Below are 12,612 nucleotides of genomic sequence, written 5' to 3' on the forward strand. Positions count from 1 at the left end.
GTGTCAGTTTATTCAGCTTTCTATGACCTACATGATCGTATAGACAGCTTAAGAGTTAATCTTGCTGACTGATGCTCTTGAATGTAAGGGTACGTGTCCACGGTCAGTTAACGCTGCGTGTTTGACGCTGCGCCGAGCTGCAGCGTCAAACACGCAGCGTCCAGATGTTCCAGCATATTGGAGGGGATTTTATGAAATCCCGTGTCCACTATGCGTGGAAACACGCATCCGACTTCCCTGCGACTCCGGACATGCTGCGCGTCTTTTCAGATCGCAGCATGTCCGAACACAGGGCCCTATGGCGAGGGGTGCGATGATCCCGGATGTGTACAGTTAACACATCCGGCATCATCGCGTCCCAAAAGGGGGCGGGGCTTAGCGCCGAGCGGCTCCGACGATACCGCCGGCCATCCTGATCGTGGACACGTACCCTAACAGTCAGGTGGTCATGCAGCAGAATGCCTCAAGCTTCTCCCTCCATAGTATCTTAAGAGCAGCAACTCATCTCCTGTCCCTGTAATATATAGATATACTTACAGTGCCTATAAGTAGTATTCAACCCCCTGCAGATTTAGCAGGTTTAATAAGATGCAAATAAGTTAGAGCCTTCAAGCTTCAAACAAGAGCAGGATTTATTAACAGATGCATAAATCTTACAAACCAAAAAGTTTTGTTGCTCAGTTAAATTTTTATAAATTTTAAACATAAAAGTGTAGGTCAATTATTATTCAACCCCTAGGTTTAATATTTTGTGGAATAACCTTTGTTTGCAATTACAGCTAATAATCGTCTTTTATAAGACCTGATCAGGCCGGCACAGGTCTCTGGAGTTATCTTGGCCCACTCCTCCATGCAGATCTTCTCCAAGTTATCTAGGTTCTTTGGGTGTCTCCTGTGGACTTTAATCTTGAGCTCCTTCCACAAGTTTGGGTTAAGGTCAGGAGACTGACTAGGCCACAGCAACACCTTGATTTTTGCCTCTTGAACCGGGCCTTGGTTTTCTTGGCTGTGTGCTTTGGGTCGTTGTCTTGTTGGAAGATGAAATGACGACCCATCTTAAGATCCTTGATGGAGGAGCGGAGGTTCTTGGCCAAAATCTCCAGGTAGGCCGTGCTATCCATCTTCCCATGGATGCGGACCAGATGGCCAGGCCCCTTGGCTGAGAAACAGCCCCACAGCATGATGCTGCCACCACCATGCTTGACTGTAGGAATGGTATTCTTGGGGTCGTATGCAGTGCCATCCAGTCTCCAAACGTCACATGTGTGGTTGGAACCAAAGATCTCGATCTTGGTCTCATCAGACCAGAGAACCTTGAACCAGTCAGTCTCAGAGTCCTCCAAGTGATCATGAGCAAACTGTAGACGAGCCTTGACATGACGCTTTGAAAGTAAAGGTACCTTACGGGCTCGTCTGGAACGGAGACCATTGCGGTGGAGTACGTTACTTATGGTATTGACTGAAACCAATGTCCCCACTGCCATGAGATTTTCCCGGAGCTCCTTCCTTGTTGTCCTTGGGTTAGCCTTGACTCTTCGGACAAGCCTGGCCTCGGCACGGGAGGAAACTTTCAAAGGCTGTCCAGGCCGTGGAAGGCTAACAGTAGTTCCATAAGCCTTCCACTTCCGGATGATGCTCCCAACAGTGGAGACAGGTAGGCCCAACTCCTTGGAAAGGGTTTTGTACCCCTTGCCAGCCTTGTGACCCTCCACGATCTTGTCTCTGATGGCCTTGGAATGCTCCTTTGTCTTTCCCATGTTGACCATGTATAAGTGCTGTTCACAAGTTTGGGGAGGGTCTTAAATAGTCAGAAAAGGCTGTAAAAAGAGATAATTAATCCAAACATGTGAAGCTCATTGTTCTTTGTGCCTGAACTACTTCTTAATACTTTAGGGGAACCAAACAGAATTCTGGTGGGTTGAGGGGTTGAATAATAAATGACCCTCTGAAACAACTTTTCACAATTTAAAAAAAAAATAAACAAAGAAATAACATTCTTTTTTGCTGCAGTGCATTTCACACTTCCAGGCTGATCTACAGTCCAAATGTCACAATGCCAAGTTAATTCCAAATGTGTAAACCTGCCAAATCTGCTGGGGGTTGAATACTACTTGTAGGCACTGTATATATTAAATACATATTTCATAGAATATCACCACTATTTATTCATGGGCAAGAAAGTTGACACTTACAGTATAGTAGGAGTCGGTCATTCCCAAAACTCAAGTTTAACCACTTTTCCATTCATATGGGGGACTACAGCCCTATAAAAAAAAAAATCATCCCTGGAAGACAGATTTCACTTGGTTTGGCATGAAAAAAAAAACTTTACGTAATACTGTGCAAAAACACTGCACAGTAAGAATAATTTCCAAAATAGTGTTAAGTTTATTTTTTATCAGTAAAATGCGAACCAAATAAAAAAAAAAGTGTACAACTATTTGGTGTGACCACCTTTTGTCTTCAAGAGTGCGTACAAGAGTCCTTTCAAAACCGCACAAGTTCTTTGGTACAAAGAAGGGAGGTTGTTCCAAACATCTTGGAGAACTAACCACAGATCTTCTGTACATGTCGCCTATGTAAATCCTTCTGACTCTTCATGTAATCTCACACAAACTTGATGTTGAAGTCATGGATCTTTGGAGCCATATCACTTCTAGGACTCCTTGTTTGCCTTTATCTTGAAGATTGTTCTTATTTACATTGGCTATATGCTTTGGGTTGTTGTAGAATAAATTTGAAGCCAATCACATGCCTCCCTGACTATTCTGAATGATGGGTAATTGTTGGCCTGTATTTCTCAAGATGGGAGAGCACCATGAATGTTGACCAAATGCACAACTTAATTTGCTGAAATGCAACCCTAAACGTGCAAAGACCCTCCACCATGCCACACTGTTGCCATCGGACACTACTTATTGTACTGTTCTCCAGCCCCCAGTGAGGAAAATGCCTCTTCCAGACAATTTTGTAATATTTTTGACTGTGCAAAGCACCTGCTGCACCCCAATTCCTAGGTTTTTGTGCACAGTTGAGTCACTTGGCTTTGTTGAAGTTAAGGTACCGTCACACTAAACGATATCGCTAGCGATCTGTGACGTTGCAGCGTCCTGGCTAGCGATATCATTTAGTTTGACACGCAGCAGCGATCAGGATCCTGCTGTGATGTCGCTGGTCGCTGAATAAAGTTCAGAACTTTATTTGGTCGTCCGATCGCCGTGTATCGTTGTGTTTGACAGCAAAAGCAACGATACCAGCGATATTTTACACTGGTAACCAGGGTAAATATCGGGTTACTAAGCGCAGGGCCGCGCTTAGTAACCCGATGTTTACTCTGGTTACCAGCGTAAAATGTAAAAAAAACAAACAGTACATACTCACCATCTGATGTCCGTCAGGTCCCCCGGCGTCCGCTTCCCACACTGAGCGCCGCAAAGTGAAAGTGAAAGCACAGCGGTGACGTCACCGCTGTGCTCTGCTCTCACTGTACGGCGGCGCTCAGTCAGAGCAGGAAGCAGACGGCAAGGGACCTGACGGACATCAGATGGTGAGTATGTACTGTTTGTTTTTTTTACATTTTACGCTGGTAACCAGGGTAAACATCGGGTTACTAAGCGCGGCCCTGCGCTTAGCAACCCAATGTTTACCCTGGTTACCCGGGGACCTCGGCATCGTTGGTCGCTGGAGAGCGGTCTGTGTGACAGCTCTCCAGCGATCAACAGCAACGCTGCAGCGATCGGCATCGTTGTCGATATCGCTGCAGCGTCGCTTAGTGTGACGGTACCTTTAGTTTTTGGCCATAAATCTTCCATAAAGGTTACTTCTGACCAGACTTCGCCGAACTGTAGGTAGCTGGCAGCAGCCAGTGCGACTTGGCTACACCTATGAGATGATATCACTGCTGGACATGAGATTTTGAAGGGAAGCATGATGTGTCTTGTTTGCTGCAGTTTCCTTGTCCAGTCCAACCACTTTGTCTACAGTCTTCAACGTTGCCCATTTCTTGATCTCCCAAATGCGGAAAAATACAGACCAATACTTATCCATCATATTAAAATCGGTGGTGTCTTATTGGCTCCAAATTTTGCAACATGACCGTGACCCAAAACATTAAGCCATGAAAATGATGATAGGGCCAAACACAGTCTTTATCTTATCATCATTGAGTCCATCTGTTATATGAAGAGAGAAAGATTTGGAACAACCTTCATACAGATTTAGTTTAGTTTATTTTTTTTAACCATGTTCAAGTGTACCCAGAAGAATTAAGGCTTTAACTCAGTTCTGTTGACACATGAAATATTGATATGATTTAGATTCTCATTTATTAATTCTCTCCATTTTGTTGAAAATATACATTTCAAATTCTCAATTGATTCTACCTTTGCAGGATTTTTTTTTCCACACCTGCTTAAAATTTTCTATAGTACCATATGTAAGTGAGGAAACCTCAGTGCATCCTTATTATGGTCAGAGGCTCAGTGCACCATTTGGACACCTCAAAATTTATGCACCACTCCATCTTGATTGATAGCACTCAATTTGGAGTTACTCCTGTGTGCTGACCTGGGGATTCAAACCAGTTTCAGTAAAGGTGTGCTGTGTTGCCGCTCACTGCACACCAGATCACCCAGTAGAGCGCCGCCAATGCTGGCAGGAGAGAGTGATACGAGTATGCATATACCGACGCTGTGCGTGCGCATGCTTGACCCCTGCACTGTCAAAGCAGGTGTATCTCCGTCTCCAGTCGGCAGCCTCCCACTACTGTGCAATCCTGTGTTCAGTGAGCGGATAATGCAGATGGAAGAGGGGTTGGAGCATGCGTATCAGCACCAACCGTGCTAAGGGAACTAGTATTGAAATCATGCAGGGCACCAAAGAGCGCGGTCAAACAATGAGAGGAGGTGGTGAGGAGGATTGAAATTGAGGGAGTGCAATACTGGACCGAGTCTTTGACCACACCAAGGGAGCTCTGAGGTCCCCTCATTTACATGTGTAATATTTTACATAAAATATTTATGAAGTTAGCAAAATCTGTACTACAGTTAACATTCGTATAGGGAATGTTACTTTAATTTGAGTTTTTGGGGCAACAAGCTTTATTTCATTTTTTTTTTTTGTTTCTATCATCTAAGATAGCCAGTATGAAAATTGATCATTTTAATTTGGACTACATTAAGACTTAAAGCTAAGCTTTGCACCTACAGTGGAGAAAATAAGTATTTGATTCACTGACAATTTTGCAACTTTTCCCACCTACAAAGATTTGAGAGGTCTGGAATTTTTATTGTAGGTACACTTCAACTGTGAGAAACGATCTAAAAATAAAAACCAGAAAAGCCATTGTATGATTTTTAAATCATTAAATAGCATTTTATTGCATGAAATAAGTATTTGATCACCTATCAACAAGCAAGAATTATGGCTCTCAGACCTGACAGTTTTTCTTTAAGAAGCCCTTGTACTCTGCACTCATTGCCTGAATTAATTGCACCTGTTTGAACTTGTTACCTTTTATAAAACACACAATGAATCACTCTCCAACCTCTCCGCCATGTCCAAGACCAAAGAGCTGTGTAAGGACACAAGGGACAAAATTGTACAAGGCTGGGATGGGCAAGCAGCTTGGTGAGAAGGAAACAACTGTTGGAACAATTATTAGAAAATTGAAGAAACACAAGATGATTGTCAATCTTCCTTGGTCTGGGGCTCCATATAATATCTCGCTTCATGGGGTAAGACTGGGGACACACTGCGTTATGGCAGTCCGTTAGACAGACTGTGTTACACCGCGGCATACCACAGCAGTCTGTTAACGCTGCCATTAACCCCTATTATCGGGTGCATCGCCAACGCATGCCATAATCGGCATGCGCTAACGATGTGCCGTCATTCAGTGATGGAGCCTCGGACGTGGGCTGCAGCGTCTGAGGCTCAGTCACAGTTAGCACAGATGAATCATCTGCGCTAGCGGTATAGAATAACGCGATAACTTGTATGCTTTAGCGTTAACGCAGCCCGTCAACGCTTTGTGTTGAACGGGCTGCTTTAATGCAGTATGAACCTGGCCTAACAAGGATTCTGAGAAAGGTCAGGAATCATCCCAGACCTACATGTGACAATCTGGTCAATGACCTGAAGAGAGCTGGGACCACAGTCTCTAACATTAGTAACCCACTACGCCATCATGGATTAACATCCTACAGGGCACGCCAGGACCTCCTGCTCACGGCAGCACATGTCGAGGCCCATTTGAAGTTCACCAATGACCATCTGGATGATCTACATGAAGCATGGGAGAAGGTCATGTGGTCAGGTGAAACCAAAACAAAACTTTGTCATCAACTCCTCGTCGTGTTTGGTGGAAGATAAAGGAGTACAACCTCAAGAACACCGTCCTAACCATGAAGCATGATGGGGAAAACTTACTCTGGGGGTGTTTTTATGCAAAGGGGACAGAATGACATCACCGTATTGAAGGCAGGAGTGATGGGGTAATTGTTATGGACCTGGTGGTTAGGTGCACCCGGAATGACCTGATAGTTATACACGGAATCGGGACTAGCTCTGGGGAAGTGGGAACTCTGCTGACCGCAAACCCTACTCCTATTACACACACTAGAAATAGCCGTGGAGCGTGCCTGACTCTGCCTAGACGCCTCTTCACAGCCTAAGAGCTAACTACCCCTAAAGATAGAAAACAAAGCCTCACCTTGCCTCAGAGAAATTCCCCAAAGGTAAAGGCAGCCCCCCACAAGTATTGACTGTGAGTTAAGAGGAATACACAAACGCAGGAATGAAATAGGTTTCAGCAAAGGAGGCCAGTCTAACTAAACAGATTGAGGATAGGAAAGAGATCTTTGCGGTCAACACAAAAAACTACAAATAACCACACAGAGTGTGCAAAAAGACTCCCGCACCGACTCACGGTGCGGTGGTGCCACTCTGCACCCCCAGAGCTTCCAACTAGCAAGGAAATATCATGGTTGCAAGCTGGACTAGAATTTAGCAAGAAAACAATGAGCAAAAAATAAACAAGCTGGAACTTAGCTTCTGCTGGAATAGACAGGTCCACAGAAAGGTCCCAGAGAGATCTGAACCAATGCTAAGACATCGACAGCTGGCAAACACTAACGATCTGAGTGGAGTTAAATAGAGAAACCAGTCTAGCAACAAATGAGGAGCAGGTGAGGAAGGCACCTCAATGGCTAGTAGCTCCACTCACAGCCACCAGAGGGAGTTCACAGACAGAACTCGCCGAAGTACCATTCATGACCACAGGAGGGAGTTCGAGAACGGAACTCACAACAGGTAATGTATCGCGATATTTTGGCCAACAACCTCCTTTCCTCAGAAATAGCATTAAAAATGGGTCATGGATGGGTCTTACAGCATGACCATGACGTGAAATACACAGCCAGGGCCACTAAGGAGTGGCCCTGTAAAAAGCATTTCAAGGTCCTGGAGTGGCCTAGTCAGTCTCCAGACCTGAACCCAATAGAAAATCTTTGGAGGGAGCTGAAACTCAATGTTGTCAAGAGACAGCCCCAAAACCTGAAAGATCTGTATAGAAGAGTGGGCCAAAATCCCTGGTGCAGTGTGTGCAAACTTGGTCAAGAACTAAACATCTGACCTCTGATATTAAAAACAAAGTTTTCTGTGCCAGATAATAAATTATGTTTTTCTACAGTATCAAGTACTTATTTCACGCAATAGAATGCTAATTAATTATGTAAAAATCATACAATTGTGATTTTCTGGATTTTTATTTTTAGATTCTGTCTCAGAGTTGAATTGAGGGAATCCAAAAAATGGAGGCAGCACACCATTAGTAGTGGAAAAAAAAGCAGGAAATAGTTTTATTAGCCCATAGTACTGTTGAATTGTACCTATGATAAAATTACAGACCTCTCCATTCTTTGTAGGTGGGAAAAGTTGCAAAAAAAACGGCAGTGTATCAAATACTTATTTTATCCACTGTGTTCCTTTTGGGCCATAGATTTGGTTTTTGTTCCTACTGTTCGGTGTTCGCGACAAATGTTAAATTTGTTTAATGTTTTTCCCCACGTCTCAGTATGAGGAAGTGCTGACATTATTCTCTACATGAAAGTTTATCTAACAAAACTTTAAATGTAGTGTTTATATTTGCAATAATATCTACCTCGACGTTGGATGGGTTAATGAAAGCACTGAATCTAGAGAAGTTGTCCTGTTTATTAATTTTTTTTTTCTTTTTTTTTTTAGATGCTGCACTAAAACATACTGTTTCTTTCCTCACTAAAGGAGACTTGCCACCAAGGGAAGTTGCATTAGGCCAACATTCTGCAGATTCCTTAAAATCACAGAATGATAAACTGGAAGAGGCTGCACAGTTGTCCTTCAGTGATGATCACAATTTGGTCTCTGGGCTAACCACCAAAAATGGTCTTTCACAAAATGCATCGGAGGATTACAGTTTACCTCAAATCATTTTACACTCATCAGGTTTTTCATTTGTGATGGAACAAAATGTTCATGACCCTCATAAAGAGAGTGCAATGAAGTTGTCTAATAATCTTGATTCTCTTAATGAGCAAAAGACACCATCTCACAACAGCACATTAAATGGTCCAGAACACCTGCAGCAAATACTACCGGGTGCTAATGCAAGTACGTTATTACTGGACACAGAACCTCATAAATCATCGGTTCCTCAGGTAGAGAACACTGAGCATAAACATTTGCAGTCACACAACTCCATGAATGTAATACGAACACATCGGCAAGAAGCAGCTCCCTCTTTACAACCCGGCATAACCTTCCATACTGTAAATAATTGCTTCCTATCAGACTATCCAGCATTACCTACTAGAGTCAATCGCAAAACCAAATCTGGCCTTGTTCCAGTAGAAGAGCCACCTTCAAAACAGAAAAGCATCTCTCAAAACAGAAACAAATATGAACAAGAGGAACTATCCAATGGAAGAGATGTTCAAACTGAAAATACCATTGAAAAAGCATCACAAGATGAAGCAACCATTTCTACACCTACAAGTGACCCCCCAAAAACGAATGAGCCATACGTGCCTGGCACTAGGCAATCCATGCTAATGTCATCAGATGTACAAAAAACAGTTACGACACATTCAAGCCAAATAAATACTGAAAATAATGTTTACCCATCAGCCTATCCAGCATTACCAACTAAACGCAGTCTCAAAACCAAATCTGGCCTTGTTCCAGCAGAAGAGCCACCTTCAAAACAGAAAAGCATCTCTCAAAACAGAAACAAATATGAGCAAGAGGAAGCATCCAAAGGAAGAGATGTTCAAACCAAAAACACCATTGAAAAAACTTCACAAGTAAAAGCAACTATTTCTCCATCTACAATTGATCCTACGAAAACTGATGATCCATATGTGCCTGGCACTGAGCAATCCATGCTAATGTCATCAGATGTAGAAAAAACAGTTGATACACATTCCAGCCAAAGAAAGCAAGACAAACCCATTCTTCAAAAAAAGCAGGTAGAAGACTTTTCAAATCCCGAAAGGATTGTATATCCCCTGCAAGAGACACCCATGCAGCAAGAAGCTTCTGTAGAACAAAGCAAACCTCCAAACAATTTGGAAATTACACCAGAAGAAGAAGACATGTTAACGTGGCAAACCAGTAACAGGCAGGTCTGCTGCATACTATAAATCCCAATATAAAGACTGAATCAAATTGTAATAAAAGTTTTACAACAGTTACTACACTACATGGTACGCTCACAGCCATTGTGAGAATTTTTTTGTGATGTGTTTTATGGACACTTAATTTTTAAAGTAAAAAAAAAAAACACATCTGCTGTAGTGTCATTACTTACAATTTTACTTACATTCCATATTGGCTAATAAATTCTATCTCACATTTGTCACTTGGTCTGGTTTGGGCAGCGATACTGAAAGACGCTCTTTGAAATTCTCTTATTCAAGGCTTTCCCACGTTCTCGGCAACAAGCACGGTACGACGGTTCTTCATATAATGTAGTAGCAATTTCAAATTCTGAGTCGTAAAGAACAAAGGTCTGTGCTTTACATTTGAAGCCGAATAACAAGCTTAGTTTTCTGGACATACTGGTCAAAAAGGGATCATATATGAGATCAGAGACCTCTACTTTCAGGAAGCCAACAGCCACAAATTCTTTGCTCAAATGGGAGAGTAATCATCCAAAACCCCTCAAAAAAAAAAAAAAAAGAATCCCCAAGGCTCCATATCCTAGGATACATAGGAATTGTTCTGATAATCGAGTTTATAAGACAGGTGGGAGAATTAAGGGCAAGATGAGTGAGAGGGGACAACACAAGAGAATCCTTAACTCCCTCACCCCCAAGCCTGTTTTTACCTTCCTGACCAGGCCAAATGTTACAATTCTGACAAGTGGCACTTTTGAGATAACTCTGGGACACTTCAACATCCCAGTGATTGAGACTGTACTTCATGACAATGGTAAACTTTGGTCGATATGACTTGCATTTATAAAAATTGTGAAGTTTTTTCTTTAAGCTTTCTAACTTAATTTTTATGCCCCTAAAACAGATTATACACAAAATTGATAATTAACATTTACCACATATCTTCATGAGCATACTTTTTAAACTATTGTTACAAAGGTAGAATGGTTAAAAAAAAATTGGGGGGGGGGGGAGGAAGGGACACCACATATGAAGTGACTTTGAGGGGCCTATGTGGTGACAGACACTATCACTAAAGTGACATTTTTTTAAAGTCCTCAAAACCACATTCAAGAAGTTTAACCCTTTGCTTTAATTCCTGTAAAGCACAATGTAGAGGGAGTAAACTTAACATTATTATTCCGACAAAAATGTTGCTTTTGCCCCAATTTTTTTTTATTTTGATAACGGAAGCACGAAAAAAAATTGACCATAAAATATGTTGTGCAATTTCTCCTGAGTACACAGACACCCCCATACGTGGGGGGAACATTACTGTTTGGGAAAAAGGCAGCATGTTGGCTCAGTGGTTAGCACTGGGGTCCTGGGTTTCCCACAAAACTACATCTGCAAGGAGTTTGTATGTTCTCAATGGGTTTGCATGGGCTTCCTCCTACACTCCTAAGACATACTGATAGGGAAATTAGATTGTGAGCCCCAATGGGTACAGCAATAATAATATCTTTAAAGCGTTGTGGAACTAATGACGCTATATAAAAGCGAGTAGAATAAAAGTAACTTTTGGAGTGCAAAATTAACTGGAATAGATAGGGAACACCATTTCATGTTTCTGGAACCACTGATGACCCTATACAATGCAAACACCCAACAATGACACCATTTTGTAAGCTAAAACCTCGAGGAATTTAAAAGGAGCGTGGAGCACCTTGAAGCCAAATGATTTTCAGGATTTTTAGAACGTGGAGCCGTGAAGAACAACAAAAAAAAAAATACAATAATCCCTATAAATGTTTTTGCACTAAGTTCTCATTTCACAAGGGTAACAGGAGAAATTGCATAACAAATTATAGTGTCCATTTTCTCGTGAGTAGACCAATACCCCATATGTGGTGGAAAACTATGGCAGTGTTTGGAGGGGAAGGAGCACAGTTTGAATTTTAGAGCCTCATTTTAGCTGGTACTGCTTAGCCACACAGCGAGAATCAGGAGGGAAGGAGCTCTATTGTAACATACTTGCTGGTGCCCCTGCCCAGTTCTCCTTCCCGCTCCATGAAGAGATGTAGAGGCCATTGTCACCCTCCCGTAGCCCAAGTGAAGTGCACTAACTTCTGGCCGTGCACCAAAGTGCATGCGCTTCACTGCTCTTAAATGTCCAGCACACAGCTGCAAAGATGTTAAGATACCACCAGCCAATAGCTAGGCGGCATCTTGTCTATTGGGGAAGGTTTTGTTTTGTTTTTTTTACAGGTGCCTAAGCAACGTGCATTTATTAGTCTCAGTGGAACTAGTGAGTTCCTAGGTCCTGATCATCTTCCCATGGTCCGTGTCAGGCCGGGGCCCGAACCTCTTCCCCTGGCCCGTGTCAGGCCGGCGCCTGAATGTGTACTCCGTATTTCCTGACTGCTAAAATCAGTCTCTGAATCCAGTCCAGTCTGACTCAGTGTCAGTATCCTTCCTGCCGGAAGAGTAGTCTGAACAGAACCAGAGTTGAGGCTTGTGCACACGCTGCGGATTCCATTGCGGAATTTTCCGCAGCGGATTTCATAAATCCGCAGTGCAAAACCGCTGCCGTTTTTACTGCGGATTTATCACGGTTTCTATTGCGGTTTCTTCTGCGGGCTTTCACCAGCAGATTTCTATTGGAGCACATGTAAACCCGCAGCGGAATCCGCACAAAGAATTGGCATGCTGCGGAATATAAACCGCTGCGTATCCGCGCGTTTTTTTCCGCAGCATGTGCACTGCGGATTTCGTTTCCCATAGGTTTACATTGTATTGTAAACTCATGGGAAACCGCTGCGAACCCGCAGCTGTGGAAACGCGGTTCCGCAGCATGTGCACATACCCTTAATGTCAGCAAAATTGACCCTTTGTGTCAGCAGCCGCAGTGCAGGGGACTGACTAGGAGTGGCACCTGGCGTTTACCTGCAGCTCAAGCCTGACTCCACCATCAGGA

At 42.9% G+C, this 12,612-nt stretch overlaps 1 protein-coding gene and 1 long non-coding RNA gene across 7 annotated transcripts in view; one reads left to right on the forward strand and one right to left on the reverse strand.

Moving 5' to 3' along the window:
* LOC143770142 (uncharacterized) overlaps nt 1-10,627 on the forward strand; it is a 38,171-nt gene extending 27,544 nt beyond the window's left edge. For 3 of the 5 annotated variants that reach the window (XM_077259471.1, XM_077259470.1, XM_077259472.1), the window contains one exon: nt 8,245-10,627. In XM_077259471.1, the coding sequence (XP_077115586.1) occupies nt 8,245-9,680 (1,436 nt within the window). In that variant the 3' untranslated portion in view covers nt 9,681-10,627. The remainder of the gene's footprint in view (nt 1-8,244) is intronic. The other 2 variants (XM_077259469.1, XM_077259468.1) reach the window with 1 other exon arrangement.
* LOC143770145 (uncharacterized) overlaps nt 1-12,612 on the reverse strand; it is a 132,507-nt gene that overhangs the window by 13,206 nt on the left and 106,689 nt on the right. Inside the window, exon 4 of one of the 2 annotated variants that reach the window (XR_013214555.1) lies at nt 2,193-2,264. The exons of the other annotated variant lie outside the window; for it this stretch is intronic. This is a non-coding gene — a long non-coding RNA (uncharacterized LOC143770145). The remainder of the gene's footprint in view (nt 1-2,192; nt 2,265-12,612) is intronic. 2 annotated transcript variants of the gene reach the window in all.

Source organism: Ranitomeya variabilis, chromosome 4, assembly GCF_051348905.1.
Source record: "Ranitomeya variabilis isolate aRanVar5 chromosome 4, aRanVar5.hap1, whole genome shotgun sequence".
Taxonomy (NCBI): domain Eukaryota; kingdom Metazoa; phylum Chordata; class Amphibia; order Anura; family Dendrobatidae; genus Ranitomeya; species Ranitomeya variabilis.